Source organism: Doryrhamphus excisus, chromosome 23 (assembly GCF_030265055.1).
Source record: "Doryrhamphus excisus isolate RoL2022-K1 chromosome 23, RoL_Dexc_1.0, whole genome shotgun sequence".
Taxonomy (NCBI): Eukaryota; Metazoa; Chordata; class Actinopteri; order Syngnathiformes; family Syngnathidae; genus Doryrhamphus; species Doryrhamphus excisus.
Genome location: NC_080488.1, coordinates 10,647,158 through 10,670,642, shown reverse-complemented (window position 1 = coordinate 10,670,642; position 23,485 = coordinate 10,647,158). Strand labels below are relative to the sequence as shown.

The 23,485-nt window shown below is 39.6% G+C and overlaps 3 protein-coding genes across 4 annotated transcripts; 2 read left to right on the top strand and 1 right to left on the bottom strand.

Annotated features, from left to right (window-relative positions):
* Window positions 1-36: 36 nt before the first annotated feature.
* Window positions 37-6,110, bottom strand: itk (IL2 inducible T cell kinase). Its single transcript, XM_058063625.1, has 17 exons — window positions 5,548-6,110; window positions 5,303-5,407; window positions 5,123-5,204; window positions 4,888-5,013; window positions 4,681-4,718; window positions 4,165-4,316; window positions 4,018-4,083; window positions 3,814-3,868; window positions 2,928-3,007; window positions 2,707-2,849; window positions 2,504-2,578; window positions 2,007-2,175; window positions 1,717-1,933; window positions 1,565-1,629; window positions 1,361-1,479; window positions 1,053-1,210; window positions 37-978 (listed from the first exon to the last, which is right to left on the bottom strand). Exons 1-17 carry the CDS (start codon window positions 5,785-5,787, stop codon window positions 910-912), a joined length of 1,959 nt encoding a protein of 652 aa, XP_057919608.1. The 5' UTR covers window positions 5,788-6,110; the 3' UTR covers window positions 37-909.
* A 144-nt stretch (window positions 6,111-6,254) lies between these two features.
* med7 (mediator complex subunit 7) lies at window positions 6,255-7,880 on the top strand. The gene is made up of 2 exons (XM_058063632.1): window positions 6,255-6,395; window positions 6,818-7,880. The coding sequence occupies exon 2, from the start codon at window positions 6,827-6,829 to the stop codon at window positions 7,586-7,588; it is 762 nt and encodes a 253-aa protein (XP_057919615.1). The 5' UTR covers window positions 6,255-6,395; window positions 6,818-6,826; the 3' UTR covers window positions 7,589-7,880.
* Window positions 7,881-9,203: 1,323 nt separating this feature from the next.
* On the top strand, window positions 9,204-19,910 carry lonrf1 (LON peptidase N-terminal domain and ring finger 1). Of its 2 annotated transcripts, none has more exons than XM_058063626.1 (12): window positions 9,204-9,864; window positions 10,965-11,083; window positions 11,729-11,851; window positions 12,049-12,237; window positions 12,325-12,451; window positions 12,571-12,646; window positions 12,775-12,889; window positions 13,462-13,583; window positions 13,692-13,850; window positions 14,342-14,519; window positions 14,604-14,753; window positions 15,177-19,910. In XM_058063626.1, the coding sequence occupies exons 1-12, from the start codon at window positions 9,567-9,569 to the stop codon at window positions 15,324-15,326; spliced, it is 1,806 nt and encodes a 601-aa protein (XP_057919609.1). In that variant the 5' UTR covers window positions 9,204-9,566; the 3' UTR covers window positions 15,327-19,910. The 2 variants fall into 2 exon arrangements, with proteins under 2 accessions (XP_057919609.1, XP_057919610.1); XM_058063627.1 differs by having other exon boundaries at window positions 9,205-9,864; window positions 14,357-14,519.
* Window positions 19,911-23,485: the final 3,575 nt, after the last annotated feature.

Below are 23,485 nucleotides of genomic sequence, written 5' to 3'. Positions count from 1 at the left end.
GTTAGTTATGGTCTTTTTATTGATGAACCATTCTTGATCAATACAAAGTCTGAATACATCTAAATATGTTTAAATGATCTATTCTGTTAATTGTAAGGTGATGCTACGTGCATGTTACTGTTTGTAATTCCAAAAGATAGTAGTGTGCTGGTAGGACCAAAATAATGAATTAGCTAAGGCAAGTGTGTCCAAAGTCAAGGCTCGGGGCCATTTGCGGCACATTGTAGAAATAATATTATACAAAAGCAATGCAAACACTGTGGATTTGTATGTTTTTTCCTGTAATTTTATTTTAAATAGGGTTTTTCCTACAATATAGAGAAATTGCATAATATGACAAGGTTTTTTCTCCATATGTTCTTTATAGACATCAATGTAGAATCATTGCTACCTTGTATAATCTGATTCATATGGAACTTTTATAGTTGCAAGCAACCAAATATGGTCCTTAGTTAAGCCATATACTTACAGGTCCATGCATTAATTTATTTGTGGTAGCCCACCACTAATAAACTGACACCATCACACTTTTTTTTAGATCTGGTGCAAACTGTTAACGCTCACTCACGAATAGCTTCATAATATGTTGTTGTTACAACTTCAGTATGGCATTGTCACTCTGCACATACCACAGTTGATTTGGTCAATAATATTTGTGCAGTGCTTTGATTGCATAAGCTTGTGCAGGCATATTCATTAAACAGTCTTGTGCATGAAATAGACTGTGTAACTGTGTAACTACAGGGGAATGAAAGAAATAAAGTGCAAAACTCAGAGGTGGCTATGTTACCAGGGGTGATTGTGTGAAACATCAATAATATAGTACATGAAACAAATGACAGTGATGCAATAAATAAAATAAATACAGCCCTGTTATTACAATTTAGCACCCACTACCATTGTCTTGTCTCACAAGTATGAGGAGAGTGAAGAAAGCTCGTGCACCAACAGAGCAAAGGACGGACGATCCACTGGTTTCTAAGATTGAAAACGTGAGGAAAAGAACGTTATTTTTATGTCTCCTGTAGCACACATTAGATTCTTGTGCCCACCTCCTTCCAGCACCACTCCATGAGCAAATACACAGCCTCTGGTGCCAACTTGGGCTTTAGCAGCCTCATGCCAGCATTCAGGGACTCCACCACCTCAGAGTTGGTGCGGTTCTCATAAGGAAGACGGCCCTCTGTATACACTTCCCACATGAGAACACCTGAAGGGGTAAACAAACTCCTAAATGGTTATGTCATTTGGAAAATATGTACTCTAGCAGTTTTCTGAAATACAGTATAACTACAGTGCATTTGTGCCTCCTGTTTAAAATCTCGTAATCTTTTACACTATGAAGTCAAAAAGCTCCTACCAAAGGACCAGACATCAGACTTGCTGCTGAACTTGCAATATTTGATAACCTCTGGTGCTGACCACTTGACGGGGAACTTGGAACACAGGGAACTCGTGTACTGATCATCAAGAACATATCTACAATACAGTATAGAGATACATCACACAAGCAAGAAAACATCATGTTTTATGGTAACAAAGGGAATTTTGGTAACTCCCCCACCTGGTCATGCCAAAATCTGACAATTTCACCACGTTGTTCTTTGAAACTAAGCAATTCCTGGCAGCCTACAATGCAGAAGAGAGCAGGTTAAGGACCTTAATGTGGACAAGCAGTATAGAAGGTTGATGGATGGACCGATGGCATCGTTTTACCAGATCCCTGTGGATGAAGTTTGACATCTCCAGGTAGGCCATCCCTTCACTGACATCCAGACACATCTCCGACATTGCATCCTGGGATAAAGTCCCTTTATTGGTTCGCAGGTAGTCTGACAGACAACCATTCTCCATGAACTCCAACACCAAACACATAGGAGAACGCTGGGTGCATACACCATAAAGCTGAACCAGCTTTGAGTGGTGCAATCTCCTGATAACACATAATCAATTATAAATTATTACCTGATTGTTAGCTCAACAAGCTAGTCAAGACTCTCACTTACATCATGACTCTTGCTTCTTCTTTAAATTCCTCATTTGACATGCACTCTTCTCTTATCATTTTCAGTGCGACCTTCTTCTCCCTCCATGTCCCTTCCAGCACCAACCCAAACTGTCCACTGCCTAATTCTAGACCAAAGTCCAGCTCTTCGGGACCCACCTCCCACTCATCTGTTGGGCAATAAATCATTTTAGAGAATGGTTTTGTCCAGCACAAAATATATATATACTGTATATGCACTATATACTGTTTCCTTCACACTGCGTTCATACATGATATGCTGAATGAGCCCAGTTTATATATAGTGTCTGACAATGTTGTAATAGTCACTCAATGACATGTAAAAAATACATTACATTTTTTACAACAGTGAGCCATCAGGACCAACTGAGAGCTTAACACCAGTAGAGGGCAGCAAAAGCATCAGTAACAAGATTTATTGTAGCAGTAGTAATAAGCACAGTAGCAACAATCTATCATTATCTTTTATTCTATTACCTTGGGAGGGGCCAGCGATTTCCTGGGAGCAGCCGCCTGCTTGAGTGACAGGATGTCTCAGACGTGTTATGAGACCTACCAAATAACACACACACACCCAGAGTAAAAAATGGATTTGTGGAAAGGCATCATCAGACATGAGCATTGTTAGCAGAAAAAACATAACAGTTTCAACATTGCATCTGATAAATTACAGCAATTACCCGCAGCATTGTGTTGGTGATAATAGATCAACTCGGGAATTGTGCGGAACAGGTACTTCTCTGCCAAGTAAAAAGAACGGTCTCCTTCTTCGGTCTGTCGGATTTGGTAATGTTTCACGCATGGATTTTTTTCCCCATTAGATCTAAAGATAAATATGTTGAAGAGCTGCATTACATTTACAGCTATTATAGATGGAATTATATTATAAATGTCAAATTACCCTGGTGCTTTGGTGAAGACTGACACTGTGTAAACGCCTGTCTGTCTTGAATTTCGAACCATGAATGCACCCTCTTTTGCCTGAAAATGTAAAACACATAAAAATTTAAACACGTTAGATATGTTATTTATAAGTATTAAAAGGTGATTTTCTTGTAAGAGCTAAGTTCATATAGAATGATTAGGGTACTTGTCCCATCATAAGCACCACCATCATCAGTGTCACAGTCTTTGATTAAAATAACATCTGGCATTTCAAGATCACCATGAAACTAACTTGCCTAAGATGTGAAGTCAGTGTTGGGTCTACGGAAAACAAAAGCAGTTTCTGTGTATTATATAGTGTGCATATAAGGAGCGGCGCAAGTGTTACTTGCATGCATGCAAATTACAAACTCACTGATGTTTGGAGTTGCGAATCACCTTTTTCCACCACAATCAGTGGGTCCACCCTATATTTTTATACACGGGTAATCCCACAAAAAATGTGTAATGACCATGTTTCCACTACCGATGTTGTGAGAAGTGTGGAAACTGGCATACTGTCCTGTGGCTATGAAATTATTAACCCCCTTAGTCTCGTTCACCTCTTTCCAACCGTTAACTCATTTGTGAAGTGCAAGCACATCTCATACCATGAAATGGTTAGTTGATACACTAATAACTGAAAACATTTTGTTCTTCTTAGTCAATTGGAAAGGGTCAGGGGAAATATTTAAGAAGCACTCCTTGTAGTTCTTCGCATGCACGCAAAACTGCTCTGCAGAAAATGCAACACCTCAGAAGCAATTGTGATTGCATGTGTTATGTCATGTCTGTCATCCTAACCACTAGTTCAGTTTCACTTTCAAATTCATTTAGCAAAAGCAAGACTTTGTTGTTTTTACCTGTTTGAATAGTATGTCTTCTGCCTCCCCTCTGGTTATGTTCTTGCTGTACCATCTTTAAAAACACATATTAGAAAAAGACACACCGTTTTTTCCCACCTAACTTTACCCAGACATGCACAACAGGAAGAAAATGCGCCGTGCAGAAATTACTCAAACAACAATTAGAAGAAATGGAAAAGACACAAATGAAATGCAACTTACTCAAATCCCTCAAAGTTCTTTTCTGACTTTTCAGTTACGTGTGTGCTGGGCACTAAACCTGTGCTCCTAATGACAGAGAGAGAAAATTCAAATGGTTTTACATATAACATTACCTACACAAGCCCAATAGGAATAGTTGTGTTTTACCCTTTTTCATCTTGTACATTCCACCACTCGGGGTTAGAGCTGTCTATCAGGATGTACTCCTTGTCTTTCTGAAGTGCCAACTCTTTGTCTCTAAATGGTGTGTAGTTCTGCAATGCAATGACCATCTTTTGCAATGCGTCTTGCAATCCTACCTAATGGGAAAAATTGTGACAATATTACAAAATGGCTTTGAATGATCATATTCATGAATTATATAATCACATGATGTTTATTTTAGTGTATGTTATTTATTTTATTTACATTTATCTTGTTTTTTTTTTTTCATTTTCACTTTATATTTTTGTTCTTATATTTTTCTAGTCAGTACTATACTGTCAATAAATGTGTCTGTTGTAGCAAATTCATGTCCTGTACCATTAATAACGACTATTTACCACATACAAAAACATGCAAATGTCACAAACAAATGTTAGGTATAACATTTATATTTGCCCTGCTCACCCTATAAATAATACTTTTTAATTGGTTTATTTAAAAAAAAAAAACGAGGGGTACCTCTGCACCTGGGATTCCAGGAAGGGGTCTTTTAGAGGCTGAGGAGAAATTAAAAATATGATATTTACAATCTGCACACATATCTAATCAAAGCCAAATGTGCACTCTGCAGAATTCAGCACTATCTCAATCACAAATAGATACTGTACATTTTACAATAAGCATGGCTATAAGACTATATGAATAGAAATTATACAAAATACAAACCGTAACCCAGTGGATCATATACATGGCAGCCCTTTGCCAGTTTATTTGACTGTTGGCAACATCTCCATTTTCCATCCATCCAAAATTGTGGGTGGTACTTTTCAACCAGCTTGTTATTTTTTGTCTCTAAGAAGAGCAAAACCACAAACAAATCATTATACATCAGAAACAAATTCATTTGTATGACTAAAATTCTGCTTTAAGGGCCTGCAAATAAAATTCTAGACCTGCTCACCTTCTTTAATAGCTTTGACCCACCTCAGACGACAATCATTGTCTGGGGCAAAAATGTAGAGGAAATGATGGTCATGAAAAACCTGTTGATGTTGGTATTTGAGAATGTTACGCTATCTTGCATTGGATTTAGAGGAAATATTCTGTTCAAAGCGTTGATCTGACAAAGTGTGAACCTCACCTGAAAGGGGTATTTGAAGGTACATGGAATAGGGAGATCGGAAAACACTGTCTCCACACACTTAATGCTGCATAACTTGATGCAACCTTTGAGTATGGACTTTTTCTGAAATAACATAAAGTTTGCTTTCTATACACACTAAAAATGTGACAGAAATTAATCATCAAGAAGCCTCATCTACAGTCCAAATCTTGAAATTATTCAAATAACCAACAATGAAATATGTACTCTGTATATATACTTACTCCAGGGCGACACTCTGAATACTTCAATGCCTCCGTGTCAAGGACAAAAAATCTCTCCTTGTAGTTGCATGGAGAAGTTATTTTTTTTTGCTGAGATTTTTTAATCATTGTCCCATTTAGAATCACCCTGGGGAACATGGTGACAGTGACAACAATATTAAAACACTGAGTACTACAAGGACAAAGCGACAGATAAAGGATAAAATGAGGTTTCCGGTTGCTGCACTCAGTAAACCACATCCTGACTCCAAGAGAGTCATATGCAGACGCCACAAACACAATCACTTTAGTAGACTACACCGTGTTATATAAGTCACTTTCTATGACTACACTACAATAATTTAACAAGATGAACACATGAAATTTATATGTGCAATTTAAATGTATAGTTAGGCTGCTAGGCTGCTAATGTATTTGCTAACACTAAAGAAAGGACTTTCTACAGTTTTTCTACAGAAAAAAGCTATGCCATTTGAAGAAAAGAAAATAAACGAGATACACCAAAAGCTATTCGTTAAATTAATTTGTATTCTTATTTTTCGCTAAATTATTTGTAATCTAGAATGCAGGTTCGCTATAACGTGTTTAAACAATGTTCTGGAAGTGACGTTTTGGAAATGATACAGTCACGTGACAATGGTAGCATCCAATCAGGACTTTAGAACTTCATCTACAGGCCGACCAATCCGAACGACAAAACTGGGTCACGTGTATATGTCCGCCAGTAAACGCATACCTTCGTCATCCCCCATGTCCGCTAATGTTAAATGCAATCTGTCCTGTCACATAGTATTCATAAACCTCCAACAAAACCTTAACGTTGCTTGACCTAAAGAGACATTTCAGAGGTATGTTGAGCTGTCTCAGTCTCATCTGCATCTTAGTTTTATACTTAAATTTTAAGATGAGGCGTAACTGTAGCAACAACGACATGTAGCTTACTGCTAATGCTAGCTGCGCCTGCTTATTCTGGTGCGTTCTAATAATGTTTGGCGGTTTGAAAGGAAAAATCGCTATACGTGTATACGCAGGACGCAACTTGATAATCATTGTCTAGTACGTTGTATTTTATTTTAAGCAACCTATAACTTTTCAAGTGGCAAACCTTTGTCAAACTGCAGTCCAATACATTAATATAGTATTTTACTTAACTTCGTTGAATGCAACATATGACCATATGAAACTTGCTTCAATGGTTGTTTTGCATTGTCGACAATGTGTAAATTGTTGAATGATCTTAACAATGTAAACATATTCCTTACTGTTTCAGACAAGCATCATGGGTGAACCACAGCAGGTTAGCGCCCTGCCTCCTCCACCAATGCAGTACATCAAAGAGTACACGGATGAAAATATCTGCAAGGGTCTGGCTCCCAAACCACCACCACCTATCCGAGACAGTTACATGATGTTTGGCAACCAGTTCCAGTGTGACGACCTGATCATCCGCCCTCTGGAGAGCCAAGGCATCGAGAGGCTTCATCCTGTGCAGTTTGATCACAAACGTGAACTCAAGAAGCTCAACATGTCTATCCTGGTGAACTTCCTAGACCTTCTGGACATCCTTATTAAGAGTCCTGGTAGTATAAAGAGAGAAGAGAAGTTGGAGGACTTGAAACTTCTGTTTGTTCACATCCATCACCTGATAAATGAGTATAGGCCACATCAAGCCCGGGAGACTTTGAGGGTGATGATGGAGGTGCAAAAGAGGCAGAGACTTGAGACGGCAGAGCGGTTCCAAAAGCACTTAGAGCGTGTCGTTGAGATGATCCAGGGGTGCCTTGCCTCCCTGCCGGATGACTTACCACAGTTGGAGGAATCTGAAAGTGCTGGAGATACGACAAGAACTGTGGCTACTGGAAGCAGTGTTGGGTCTTCTGGGCAGGGTCCAAGACTGAAAACAGAGCCTATGGAAGTAGAGGAAGCAGGAGCAAGCTGTATGGCAGCTTCTCACCAGAACAAGGGTGCACCTACAATAAAAAAGGACAAAACATGGGACAAAGATGCTGCCATGTGCAGTATTATTGATAAAATTGCGTAGATTTTTGCGAATGTGGACATTTTTTGTAAGCTTCTGCAAATGATTTTAACAATGTTTGTGTAAAAATGTGGGTTATGTTGTCATTGGGCTAGAATACCAGTTATCTTATGAATTTAGTATATTTCAAAGCGTTGCATATATTGCTGTATGGCTGTATCCATCCATGCATTGTCTGTAATGATTATGCCAGGCAGGACTGCAGAGGAAACATAATTTAAATTACACAAGATTAGGGTGGCCAACTTTCCTTTTGTAATAAAGCCAATAAAAATAATCTTTCTCAAACAATAGTATGAATAATTCACAAGATCCTGTCACATTTTTTCATCATCCCAACTACCCACAAAGAACTGTCAGAGTCCTATTTATACTTCAGACTACAGTTAGTCACACACACTTATTGTCTCCAACACTTGCTATTCTAGTGTTTTGGTACATTCTCGTTTGCTAAGGAAATATAGATGGTTTTGCTGTGAGTGTAGTTTGCAGTACTTCAGCTTATTTAGCAGCCTGATGTGAGCTTCCCTGTATGATGCAATTACATCACTAGTGCAATAGTTAACATATTACATATTTTAAATAAATATTATATATAGCACAAAATCCACAACTAGGTACCAGATACAGACCAAAGGTCAAAATTATTTTAGCGCACAGCCCACACAGCTAGGAGACCGGAGTTTGATTCCACCCTCGGAATCATCTCTGTGTGGAGTTTGCATGTTCTCCGAGTAGTCTGGTTTCCTCCCACATTCCAAAGTTAATTAATTGAATTTATGAAATTAATTGGCAACCCCAAATTGTCCATAGGTATGAATGTAAGTATGAATGGTTGTTTGTCTATATGTGCCCTGTGATTGGCTGGCAACCTGTCCAGGGTGTATCCCGCCTCTCGCCCGAAGAGGGATAGGCTGGGATAGGTTCCAGCATGCCCTAACTGTTATGGGCTACATGTCTCACAGATTGTGATGTTTTTGAAGAGGTGGTCGAGCAACAATCACTTTATTGAAAGTGGCCAAAAAAATGTCCATGTGGGTGGGTAATGTCCAGTTCGGCCCATAGCTTAAAGTAGGCTTTGACTTTTGGCCTACTGTGCGATTGAGTTTGACACCCCTGCATCAGAGTCAATCAAAACCACCAGCCATCAAATGACAGAAAATAACAGAACCGCTGCTTTACTGGAACTGAGTTCTCAATAAGAAAAGTTCCACTTGATGTGCAGCAACTGATGCTACATTGTTCTTTCATGCTTACAATTGAAGACAATTCTCTTCAGCTGTACTTCATTACATATGAAGCACATGTTACTTAACTGTGCTGAGATGTAGGCCAAACAAACGTGCAATAACAGTTTTCATATTGACTCCACCCCTTCGACCTAAGATTCCCTCCTCGAGGTCGACTTTAGGTTATAGAAATAAAAATCAACTTTTGCCAGAGATGACAAAAACACACACATACACGCGCGCGACTACGATTTGCCTTTGTGAGTATGTTTTAAGGATTCGGTTAAAATAGCTCCCAGAATTATGTTATGAAACTCGAAATCGTCGCGTTTCACAACAGGGCTGACGGTAAGCCGCTCAGCCAATGAGTACTCGCGGTTACGTCACGTGGTCTTTACTTATGTTACGCAATGGTGTAACACAGTAACCTGGCATTGTGGCTGTGTGGGTATCTCCAAGCTAAACGAGGTTATTTGCGGACAAGAACGCATCTAACAAACATATAGCACTTCGATTTGTGGAGTCGGCGCTTGAGTTTCATTTCTATTTTCTACCTGTCCGCCATGCAAGTCATCTTGTGTTATTCGGGACGGAGTTGGGTCAGTACGCATTTAATTGAGAGGAAAAGACAATGTGGGCGGCTGAGATAGGTTCATCTAGTAAATGACACACAGTCGAGGAGAAAAGTCTCCCGATGTTCCAGGTTTGAAAGCAGAATAGCAATTCGTGCTGGTGACATAACCCTTTCAGCCATGGAGCTGCTGGAGTGCCCGCTCTGCCGCTTCCTGATGTGGGAGCCGGTGAGCACGTCCTGCGGTCACACTTTTTGCAGAAGGTGTGCGGCCACCTACCTCCCGTCTAAATGCCCCACATGCAAAGAGAGGTTAAAACCGAGAGAAATTAGGGGCATGAAGAATAACGTTCTGCTTATTGGAGTCGTTGAAAAGTGCTGCCCCGAGGACGCAAAGATGAAGTGCCAGCTACAGGAGAAGCTTCGGACCAAACAGTACCAGGACGCTTTACGCGCTGCCAACGACGGGATTCAACAGGGTGAGATATGCATGCAACAAGGACACGCACAGTCATTCAAATCTAAGCTTTTACGCGCATTTCCAATCCAATATTGCTCATACAAAGTCTGTGCCAAAAGCCCATTTTTTGTTGCACATGTTTATATGAAGGATGGTTAGGGTCACACTAAATAGAAAGCAAATGAATGTGAAAAATATGTTTATGACAAAAAACTATTTCGATATCATTTAAATACAATTACAAACTGAAAAAAAACGTTATAGTTTTTGGATAATCGGGATATGTATTATGTTTTTAGAATATAATAGTATTGTGTGTGTAGTTAGCTATAATAACATCCAATGATCCCTGCAACCCTGACATTTTCTGTGTGCAACCCTTGCTGGAAAATTAATGTGGGCACCCCTGTACTAGACTCAGACACGGAATGGAATGTCATCTCAAAAGACAATATTGAAATGTTATTATCAATTGTGGTCTGCAAATGTGACTGGCTGCTCCAAATCATGCAGGCTGACAGATATTTGAAAATGTCATCTTGAACTATTGAAGACTGCAGTGGACCTTTAGAGACACATGCAGTAAATATAGCAGTGGCTACCAATACAGTGAGCCTCTCTCAGCAATTTGCTATACCTTCTACTTGTACACCATGTTTTTTACTACTCGGAAATCTTTCAGTGAACGTTATAGTGATAAATAAATAATTGACTATAGTAAGTCCAAATAAGTAAGGACGACATGGACTTATGTATTCTGGGCGGAGTCTTTAAGTAAGGCATAATATGTAACTACTATTCCATGTTTTTTTAAACCTACGCAACTTGTAGGGCGGGTTTAACAGTTACCAAACCCCTTACTTGTGTAAATCAAGTTGAAACTGTTATATCACCAGAGAAGATGTAAACAGTGTTTATGGTCACAATTCTTTTTTAAGTTTGAAGTTACATTTAAGTTCAAACTTAGCATGACTGTTGGGTGAGACCATGTTGTCATGATTATCTGGATATGGATAAATATATGGATATATTTATGTAAAGATAGGAAAATCTTATGAAACACCGCAGTATGCTTAAGTATGTGTCTTTTTTTCTTCTTCTCAATGTTGTCCTCTTTAGCCCCTGATGACTTGAGTCTGAAGCTGTACAGAGCTGAAGCAAACTGTGGACTTTTGCAGTTCTCTGATGCTCTGACCGACCTTGACTACCTCTGCTGTCTTCGGCCCAACTGGACTGAGGTGAGATGCAGAATTGTCTTGGCTGCAAATTTATAAAATGCACATTTGCATATATGATATATCTGATGAGAATCAGTTGGATTTAGATCAGGGGAACACGCAGGGTGGTCAAAAAATGTGTGACATTATTCTTCTGGAAGAAGTCTGTTGCCAGGCAGGTATTGTAAACTGCTTTGTTGTCCTGTTGAAAAGGACAACCACACAGACGAGGGCCTTCAGTCATGCGAGATGCCCCCGCAACACTCTCTGCATAGCCAACTACCGTTTGACGCCCCTGCACAGTTGTTCCATTGTTCCATTGAAGGAAAAAGCAATCTAGATTATGATGGCACTCTGTCCACTGTGTCGTGTGGAAAACATAATCGGTGGGATCTCCTTGTCATCCCAGTAATGTTGGAAGCCACGAGGACCATCAAGGTTTTTCATCATAGAAATAAACTTTCTTCCACCTTTCAATGTCCCATGTTTGGTGCTCTGATGACAATTCCAAATGGGCAATTGAAGATACTTTCGCAGATGCTTTCTGAGGTGTGCCCTTGTTATGTAGGTAATGAAAACATTGTCCTAAAATTAGGGCTATGCACTGTGACCCTTTGTGATCCACTCATACAGGCTGTATGCTGATTCGTGCTTATGTTTGTGCAGGGCTTCTTTCGCAAAGGGAATGTACTGTTGGAGATGGCTCAGCAGACAGAAGCCCTCGTCCAGTTTCACCGTTGCCTCAAACTTCAATCTGACTTTGTTCCCGCAAAGAATCAGATCAAAAAGGTTTGTTCATACCACCTCTCACGATGTAATGTAACAAATAGCACATCGGAATTGTATTGGTGTGAAAAAATATGGACTGGTGCATCCCTTCTGTCTGCAACCTACTGACCTCAGCCAATTCCTTGTAGCTATGACCTCCCTGACTTTGCAACTGAATGCACCTGTCAACTGAAACTGACATATTTGTACAACTGCAGGTCCTGGAAGCAGAGGGTATATCAGTGCCAGAGGACACATCCAGCTTCATGCAGGTGTTGGCTGATTACCTAAAAGCAGCAGTTTACCCCATTGTAAGCCTTAGTGGCACGCAAGGGCCAACATACCCTGAGGGCCTCAAACATCCACATGGCGACGCAGGGGGCAAAGAAAGGAGAGAAACATACCAGGTGCATGGTGCAGATGGGCTGACGAAAAGAATGCTTGCATGGTGGGAGGTGTTTGCTTGTAAGTTGTAAAACTGTTGTTTTCTTGAGAGCGCCAAAGCGAAGCATGACGCGAGCACCGAGTGCTGCCTGAGCATCTGCCAAGCTGTTTCCTTTCTACCCGCCACTGAAGACGATGAGGAGCCGATGACGAGGAAGGAGGACGTCCATGGCAGAGGTACATTGAAAGTTTATTTGACGGCCATTGTAATAGTTTAAACACAACAGCCCTCAGAATTGCATAGAACTCAGAACATGAACTAATTTAAGCAAAACGTATGCTTGTCTTCATCTCAGGTGCAAGTTTTAACTCTGGAGATAAAACTCTCAGTGTGCTCTCTGTGTCAGACTTTGAGTGCCCGCTGTGCATCAGGTTAGTGTCCTGCTCCTGCTTTCCTATAATATCACTAATATCTGTCTATGTGTTTGTAACTCTGACAGATGACACATTTTCTCTATAGACAGCATGTTTTGTTTATTTCGCATGTCTATACTTTCAAGGTTGTTTTTTCAGCCAGTTACCACTCCCTGTGGTCACACGTTCTGTAAAAACTGCATAGAGAGGAGTCTGGATCACAACCTTCGCTGTCCACTCTGCAAACAGCCACTACAAGAGGTAACCATAGCTAATCTCTTATACACTCACTGGCCGACATTAGGTACGCCTGCAAAACCCGATGAGATTTGATATTCTATGGAAAGTTAGGCCTTTACACAGACAGTAATGCCTGGACACAATGAGAGGTATAATTTTATATCATGACCTTATGTTGTATAGGTATTCTGTATATTGTGCTCCAATGGAGATTCAAACCTGGATCTTTTGGTTGTGAGGCAGGAATGCTAACCACTACACAACATGCTGATCATAATGGCAATCTTGAACAAGTAATAATCACAATAACCCCTAATAATGCAAACTGTTATGCAATGATGGCACATTTAATTAAACACACTGAATCATGCGGGTGTGGTGAGCAGTATGGCTGTGGGCCATTAATTAATTCACCAGTTATAAACATAGCAATGCCATCTTGTATAATGAGATTCATATGGAACTTGAACAACCGAATATCATTAGATGCCAGAAGTCAGTGTTTCCCATACACTAATTTATTTGTAGTTGACATATGCAGACATATAATTATTCTGGTTGACCTCTATCCTGTTTTTTTTTTTTTTTTGCAGTACTTAAAAAATAGAAAGTACAACGTGACAGTGCTGACTCAGCACATCATGGACCGCCTTTTCCCCTCACAGTTGGCTGAAAGGAAACAGGTCCACGGGGCTGAGATGGCTGAACTGTCAAAGTAGGTGCTGCTGAGGGAAACCTCTCATAATCGCCACTGTGTCAACACATATTTCCGCCTGTTTTGTTATCATGTCATAGCATCTACTGTCTATCCGCTTCTCTGCAGCCTCACAAAGGACATCCCTATATTTGTTTGCACTGTGGCCTACCCTGGTGTGTCCTGCCCACTGCACATCTTTGAGCCACGCTACCGACTGATGATGCGTCGCTGTATGGAAACCGGAACTAAGAAGTTTGGCATGTGCAGTTATGAACATGGCAAAGGGTATGTACATGCCACTGTTTTAACCGAAACCTTCACTTCTACCCAAATTGTACTGTAAATCTGAGATGACAAGCTTTTCAGCACGTTTGTTTTAGTGGGAGAGAGCATACATACTGAAGAAGCATGTCAGTGATGCACAAGCAGACAGAGCAGTGGGAAAAGTTTTCGCCAGTCATATGTGACCTTGAGGAGGAAGAAAATAGCAGCAGGGTATCCAATCTGCCGAGAGATGTGTCATGCTTTTTCATCCCTCACAAATATTTCACTTCATCAGTTGCCTTACAAGAATAGAATTTGAAATCTCTTAGTTGTGTGGCCCGCGTGGTAACCACTATTTATGTTTTAAATGACTTACAATTTAAAGAGTCTTACTTAGTGGAATTTCACAGATTTCGGTTGGGTCTGGAACCATATTACCACGACAAATGAAGGATTACTATTCACTGTATGTCGATATTGGTGTTGTAACTACTGTATGTTCTTATGTCTAGTTTGCCTTTCCTAAGCTTTGCAGACTATGGCTGCATGTTGGAGATCCATGGCCTAGAGCTGCTGCCTGATGGACGGTCCTATGTAGACAGTGTGGGTGGCAGCAGATTCAGAGTTCTTAAGAGAGGCCACAGGGATGGCTACCACACCGCTGATATCGAATACTTGGAGGATATCAAGGTCTGGCTTGCACAAAAAGTTTTTCAGTCATTCATGTCATGGGTCCATTGATCTACTTACGTCAGTGTTACTTTTTTTTTACAGGTTGAAGGGAGTGAATTAGAAATTCTACAGGATCTCCATGATAGCGTCTACCAGCAGGCTCAGGATTGGTACCAGCGGCTTGGAAACCGCATGAAAGAACAGATCAACAAACAGTACGGCGCCATGCCCAGTACTGATGAAAACATACAGGTTAGTGTCCACGGTATCACTCTAAATGTACATTCATTATTGCAATACACAGACCAAAGTTCTAGCTGGAAATGACTCAACTTGCAAAAACCTGAAACAAGTATATAGAGCAGTTCATGAAAAATACGTTTTATACATAAGCTTCAAATTATTTTAAGACAAAGGCATATCTGATTATGGATGTATGATAATGCTGCTATCCCAGCTGACTTTGGGCGAGAGGCAGGGTACACCCTGGACTGGTATTTACTTAACGTTTATTGCTAAATAGTGGGCTATGTTTGTAATTGTTTTGATCTTTTAATATGCCACATGTGTAGTGGGTCAAAGACCCACATGTGTTATTCATATTAAATCAATGAATGTTTACCTCAGGTCATACAGTGTCCCCAAAGTCAAGATCATGTATTTATCTTTTTCCAGGCCTCACCCAACGGTCCAGCCTGGTGCTGGTGGCTATTATCTGTCCTCCAGCTGGACCCTGCCTACCAAACCACAGTCCTCTCCCTCACCTCACTGAAAGATCGTCTGGGACACCTACGTCTCATCCTTGAGTACTTCTCTCAGAACTAAATATTTGATGGCATTGTAGTGACAAAAAAGGGTTTATTACACACTCGGATACATCAAATGAAGCGAAGAACCACTAGGCTCACTCATAAAATCGTATTTGGGATGAACTACTGTGAATGAGAGAGGGGCTGTTTTAATATCACAGCTCAAAGCCAAATCATATAGTGAAAGACATAACATGTAATTTTATTACAAAACACAACAGTTATTCAAAGCTGAGTTTCATACCATACTTTTTCATAATGAACATCACAGGAATGAACACACATCATTGCCAGGCCTGCAGAGTATGCAAAACTATTTCTCACATACAGTTCAAGCCAAAATTAATACACTAGCAAAACAATTATTTTTTTAATAGGAATCTCAAAAAGTGGAAAATGACTGTAAGAAGTCGTGTTGATGAAAGAGCATTTCCATAGTTCTCCTTGCGCTCGGAATTGAGAGAGTAAGGTGCTAATTTTTCCGTTTATTTTCCATGTACTCCCTGTGGCAATTAGTGTACCCCACTTTGGGGAATCTAAGCTCTAAAGCATTCAAATCAACTCGATTTTGCATTGAATATGCCTGTATAAACATTTTATATGTAAACAGTTTATAATAGTAGTTGTTTTCTTTTTTATCATAACACAAACATGTTATGTCCACTTTCCTGTGTCCATTTCTGCTAAAAGTAATTTATGAGATAAAAATATACTCAGTAATTTTGGGTTAAAAAAAAAAGAAAAAAGGCTGATTATGGCGACTCCATAATCAGGAAAAAGACAAAAGAAAAAGAAGAACTATGTTCATTTTCCAAGTGCAGTAAGAGAGAATTGTGGAAAAGGGGCACTAGGTGTCGCTGTTTTTCTCCACTTTGTACATAAATAAAATAATCATCCAGGCAGAACCAAATCCTATAATATTATAAAATACGTTGTTAAAATGCACATTCAACTCAATGTTTTTTTTTCAGGACTATCCCCAAATTCAAGTTTTGAAAAAATATGATTTAATGCTTCATTATTGCTTTTGGTTTACAGAATATTTGTCTGATGTTCATATGTTGTTCTTGGTTGTCTGTTTTGGCCTTGGCTCCTTTTAACCTGAGTGAAGTTTAGGGTGACATGTAACGGCACCTAACTAAAGACCTTTATCTTAAATGCCATGACTTAGCTGCTTTAAAGGTAAACTGCCTTCAAATCACCCACAATGCTTATGTGACACGTGAACACACGCCTTTCTGTTTTATGTGCATTCTAAAGATATAAAAAACAGACAAAAAAAAGAGACACCTGCTGATTGCACGTAATGGATCCACCTATGCCACCTAAAAAGACCGCTATTAAAACACTTCCAACAAGGTTTTATGGTATTTTATTAAATCCTGTGCCCTTGTAGTAACAGGTATTTCCATGATAACATGTAATACTTTTACATTTGAAGCATTACTTTTCCAAACTCAGAAGTAAAAACACAGCAGCAGTGGTGTCAAATATTGTATGTAGCTTTAACTTTTTTTGTAGTGGTCTGAGGCATTGTGAGCATGACATGCAGTGATGAGCTGCCTCTTTTTATCTATTTTTATATCTTGACAACATACAGAAAAAAAGACATATTGCATGTGTTCATGTCTCACACATGGTTTGTGGATGATGGGCAAAATTCCCCCCCTAAAGTGCAGTTTTTCTGTTAACTTTTTGTCACTGTGTGTCGGGGAACAAACAGACATGGCCTCAAATGTTTAGTTTGACAACCTCTGTGTGTTTTTGCATGCAATGCAGGCGGATGTCCATTACCAATCATCCTTTTTTGATGATATTATTATGGCATGGTCACGTTGAAGACGTGTCGCCGTATCTAGAGGCATAAGGAGGGAAAACTGTTAAATATTACGACCGTGGTCAAACTCGGGATGAATCCCCACAATAACACCTACCTCTGGCTCAAACAGTGTCCCAGCATTGCATGTGGTGGGGGGGCTTGCTGTCATAAATCATTTTGTTTTGAGTGCCTGTCACAAGATCTGCAAGTCTTAACAGCTTGTACATGACAACAATCGCGATACATGGCTCTGGCATACTGCTTTACAAAGATTGAGTGCTGCATTCCATGGAATGTCAAGGCTGCATGTTATCTATTGATTTGTAAAAACAAGCTTAACTGGGTGATGCTATATATGACACTATATATTTTTTTTAACATTAGAAGCGTGTCGTTGGTGTTAATATATGTTTACTGCCTTTTATATAGTGGACAAGCATCAGTATTGCTTTGATAGGCTTAGAAGCAGACTGTGTACATTGAAATGGTAAGTATGATACTCGCATACGAGCCGCACGGTGGACCAGTGGTTAGCATGTTGGCCACACAGTCAGGAGATTGGAAAAACACGGGTTCCGCCTGGGCATCTCTGTGTGGAGTTTGCATGTTCTCTCCGTGCGTGCGTGGGTTTTCTCCGGGTACTCCGGTTTCCTCCCACATTCCAAAAACATGCATGTTGCCTCATCTCTTGTTTTGCCTTTACTTTACCCTTGATCACTCTCGTATAAATCCTATTCATGTCACTGCAATTCACAAAGACACTTTTACGCTGTACAGAGTATTTAATGATCTCAAACAGCAATCACAGAACAGCTCATTTATATGTCATGGAAGTACTACCGGTAGACATGTGACAGTTACTAGAACCTTTTAATGCGTTACTGGCACCAATGCATTACACTGCAGTCATACGAAATTTGTACCGTCTTTCATCCTTGCAGGCAGGCATTAGCTGTAACTGCTAGATAACACAGTGGATACCTGCATATTTTGATCACTGGATTGATAGGCAGCACACTGTGGTAAGCCTGAATTTCACATGGACGTCAACATGCTTGAGGTTGTGCTGTTTATCTGCAGAGAATCAGCTTCATATCTTCACCTTTACTCACATAACAAAAACCACCAGTTCACCGTTACCCACTGTTGCCAAGTATTTAGTAAGAAAAGTAGCTGCCGGCTCCGAAAAGTTTATAGATGATGTAATCATAGGAGAGACAAAAACTGAGTGAATACACTTCATCAAAATAAAATAATATTTTTTAAATAATATCAAGGAGAGACAAAAACTGAGTGAATACACTTCATCAAAATAAAATAATATTTTATCTTAGGCAGCACCTCTTAAAGTTCTCTCATTACATGTTGGCACTTGAGAATTTTTTTTCATTCACACGAATAACAGTTTATTATGTGTTTCTTCCGACTAAATGTTGTTAGTGAGTTGCACACTCTTCTTGTGAATATTTATAACAGCAACTAAGCTTCGCAATAAATATAGGCAATACATTAGGTTTATCAATTGTTGATGAAAATATGTCATCCTAGTGTCAAAATCCCAAATTGGTAACCATGCACATACCTAATAAATTCTTAAATATATACTAATATACAGTATTGCCCCGCCACTTCGGGCTTCAAATTTCATGGCATCGTTTATTTTTTCAAAAAACAATTAATAAATTATGTTGTTTTGTGGTTGAATATGGCCTATTATTAGGATTTTTTAAAAGCATATTTAAGCAAGCAAACGTTATGTTTTTGTCTATATTAAGCATTTTCAAGTATGTAAGTGGCCAAAGGAACTTAAATACAAATAAGGCATTCAAAGACTTGTGATGACATGTAGTATTCTAGGGCCGTAACCCTCACCAAGTGAAAACTAGATTCTGAATCCCCCCCGACAACACAAGAGTCTTATTTATGTCTCAATTTGCTTTTTCTATTGTCGACAATATTGGGTAATATAAGTGTACAGGTGACTATAGGGCTGTTACTTCATGTCCAGAAGGCTCTAATACTGTTAAAAACCATTTGGAGGGTCGTAAATAGGTTTTTTATTCACATATAAGGAATCCTACTTTGTGGAAATGTACTTGGAAATGCAACCGATTAACTGCGATACATGAGGGATTACTGTACATGTAAATCAATACTGTTTTGTACTAATGTACAACCTGCAAGATATGGTGGGATGCCCACGTGTTACCCAACATGCCTTGCGGGTTATATTATGTGTTCCACATGTGTTATTTGTCTCATTTCTCCTGTTGGTTATTCCTGGTGTTTCATGTTGTGTACATATGGGTGTAAATTTAAAGCTTATTCATTTAGAGTCCTTAAAGCAAGTCAGTGCTACGCACAGTAGCAGCTGGACGAAACAGCAAAGCCCAGGCTTTATCAGCGTGTCAAAAATAGACATTTTATGGCCGTTTCAATTACTCCCTGGCTTTCGCCATTCACTAGCAGTTATCCCTGCGACAAATGGGGCTCTGTAAAACAATTCACATTGTCTTCAAAGACAGACATAAGACATTTAAATTTAAATAAACCAAAATTTGGAATGATGGTAGTAATATGGTGTAGTGGTCACTGATAGGCCTTTCTGAGACGTGACTGGCGATGTGTGGTGTGCCCCCTTCCTAACACGTTTAATGACACTTCTAACCATTTCTGTTTGGTTTTTGACTGTTCTTCCATCTCCAAACCAAGAGTTTCTCTGAATAATGTTTGTCCCTCCTTGTTAACTTTTTCAATGTTGTTATAAATAAAACCTTTCAAAGCTCATTTGGCATCGCTCTAATTTTACACATCACTGTTTTTTTTTATTTTTGGTATGTGGTCATTAAAGTGGCATCTCTAGCCAAATTAAATTGCAAGATCTTCGTCAATGCAGGCCTAACATCACCATGGAAACACGTATAATTGCTGAGAGAACTGAAGTGCTGCAGCTGTAGAAGAGTAAAAAGAAGGTGTGTGATATAATTTCCTGTGGCTGGGGAGTAAAATTATCATGATTGTAGGGCGCTGCTGACGACTGATTGGATCATATATAGAATGATTGATGAAACACTGATTGCTGTAGGAACAGTCAGCTTATTTAAAATCTCAAACCGAGTCTCTTTTCCTTAGAATATAGTCATTGTACATTTTACTTTTATTTAACATTTTTTTTATTTTACTTTTACTTCTATTACTCATGACATTTTATGCATTCCCAAATGTTCCAGGAATCCTGGCCTATTTATTTGATCAACACAACAAATGAATACAAATGACATATATCTCCACCAGGGGGCGCTCTGCAGCTATGGAAGGAAAGTAATGTGTCGCACATTGAATAATAGGTGACGACGTGTCACTTTTTTTTTCAGCCAACAGAAAGCACTACAAAGCAATAATAGAAAAGTCTTAGGGTGCTTAAGTGAGTGACAGGCGAAAGGAGCCTGTGACTAGGTATGCATGAACCATACTTGCAGAGCAGCACACATGTTGCAGCCAACATTGCTGACATAAAAAGACATCAAAAAGAGGTTTCACTGACTTCAGTGCAACGTCTACATCAAAGAGCATTCCAGTTGAAGAAGGCCACAGACTCCTCTTTACTAAATTGATCCATAGCTGCTGCAGACTCCCTGCTTGTGTATGACAAAGATGACAGGGGTTTTGTAGGACTAATCACAAAGGGGGCACTGACTCTTGATTGTGTGTGTATTGTTGCACTCACTCACATTTGCTCACCGAGGCAGTTCAAAAACAATGAAAAAAATGATCTCCAGAGGCAGGACAGTAAATTCCTGCACATTCGTGATTTAGCTTTCAGGGATTTTTGTTTTTAAAAAGTTCATTTTATGATTGAAATAATTCATTTTCTGGAAGAGTGAGGTTACAGGGAGAAGAGACACAGAAGGTGGACAATTTTAAGTATTTGGGGTGAACAGGTCAGAACAATAGAAATAGTGAAAAGGAGGTGAAGAAGCGTGATGAAAAAATGAAAGGAAAGGAATACAAAACTGGTGAGACCAGCCATGTTGTTTGGTCAATGGCACTGAGGAAAAGACAGGAAGCAGAACTGGAGGCAGCAGAGATGAGGATGCTGAGGTTCACATTGGGAGTGACCAGGATGGATAGGATCAAGAACAAATCCATCAGAGGGACATTACATGTTAGAAACTTTGGAGATAAAGTCAAACAGGTCCAGAGGTGAGATAGTGAATATATTGGTAGAAGAATGCTGTGTTTAGTGCTGCCAGGTAGGAGGCGTAGAGGAAGACCAAAGAGGAGGTTTATGGATGTAGTGAAGGAGGGTAGTTGGTGTGAGAGAGACAGATGTAGAAGACAGGGTTGGGTGGAGGAGATTGATTTGCTGTGGTGACCCTGAAAGTGAACTAAGAAGAAGTTCGGCAGTCTTTGAACACATCATAAATGCAAAAGTGAGACTTCACCATGACTCAGATTCCATCTGTTCATTGAACATCTTAAATTATCATTCCTTAACGGTCAGTGCTTTAAAATATAGTTTAAAATGTGATAGTGTGTGAGGTATATTGAAGAGATTCAGGTAATGGTCCTGGAGCTGAATCCCATCAAAAAATTACAACTGTCACTCTAATTGCAAATGTTGATTGGAAATCAGAGTAGAAAGTCATTGTTACATTATCAGGCGGGTTTGAAGCAGAAGCGAGTCATGTGTCATAAATAAGACATTTTTATGAGCATATACTCAGTAACTTTGCCATTTGCTGATTGTCCTGGAATGTAACCCCATCAAGAATTTGGGATCTACTGTATTTTGGAAGTGGACCAGGTTTAAATTTCAAGAAAATTAATTCCTTTTTTCCCCAACAATAGTCCTGAAAAGCAATGTTTGTGAATATTGAATAATTATTCTTTGGAATTATGGAACACCCCTCAGGGGTCGGTCGCCTGAAATAGCATGTTCACTGTGTAGTATCGAACGGCAAGAAAAGGCAACACTGCATTTGAAGAAGAAAAAAAAACCCCTGCAACTCTTGTTGTCATGGAAACACATCATGGCCCGCCATTGCTGAATGTCAAGAGTGGTTTCATAAATTAGAAAATTCACAAACTTTGAAGTGAGAAACATGTTTTCCCTTCTTCCAGCACCAAATGCAACATGCAGCGGTTTAATTGCTGAAGATACAAAAGGTGGAGGAAGAAGAAGAAGAAGATAATGCAGAGCTAAGGCGGAGGATTGTTTACTTTCAGCTTTCTTGGGTGGATGAGTCCTGACACTGATAAACTTTGCTTGTTTGTCTCATTGTATAATCCTTCAGTGGGAAACTTGGATGACAGTGTGAGGAGTTAGTCAAAGCACACAGTTTGTAAATGGAAGCTCCCAATACAGGCCATTCCAGGATGCTGGTCAACCTCCAAAGTTTACACAATTTTCCCATAGGAATTACTGAAATATTGAATGAAACTCAAATGGTCTCCATCATGAAACCTTAATTGACTGTAGAGGCAATGCCATACAATTATAATGAATTATCTCAATGGAAGGACAACAGTGACAAGCACCTTCCAGCTCACGCACGCCCCTCCTCCCAAATGACATTTCTCTGTATTTAATTGTCTGATTAGCAAGAACAATGATGTCACGCATTAAAGACATTACACGAGCTGTAGTAAATCATCCATCCATCCATTTCTATACTGGTTATCCTCATTAGGGTCGCTGGGTATGCTGGAGTACTTACATACAAAACATATGACAACATGTGACATATTAAGGCATATTGGTTGCAATTATAAATTGCACATCAGCGGCCTTTGTTTTCGGAAGCTCCACCAAAAACTGATGTAAAGACAACAGAAAAAATGTCTTGCAGAATTAGATGCTGACATTTCTTTCTTCTGATGCTAAGTCTTCCTTTCCCACACAAATATGATTTCTGAGGATCATAAAGGAATGTTCTATGATTGACAGGCTGATTTGTGATGGCGGCGTATCTCCTTGCCCCCACTACAAAATAAGTCACTATACAGCAACATTGGCACAGGCTGAGTGGGCTAAAGGGATTAGAAAATAAACAAGTCTGTCCTTTTCTATCCTGGTAGAGGGGAGAAAAAAAATATGACAAACAAATGTAGCGGATCAGGATTGCCTGCTGAGAGATGGAGTGAAGGGGAAACGGAAAGCAGTGGGGCGCTGCAGGAGACATGATGTCACGCAACCGGCTCACTGCATCGTAGACTAACCGACTGGCTGTGGGTCTTCTTTTTCCCGGTGCTCACACTTGTATAAATAACTAGAATAAATCCAGTGGAAATTTATAATGGGCCTGCTACCTGTTGCTAATGTCTGGCCAAACATTTAACACCAACTTGGTGGC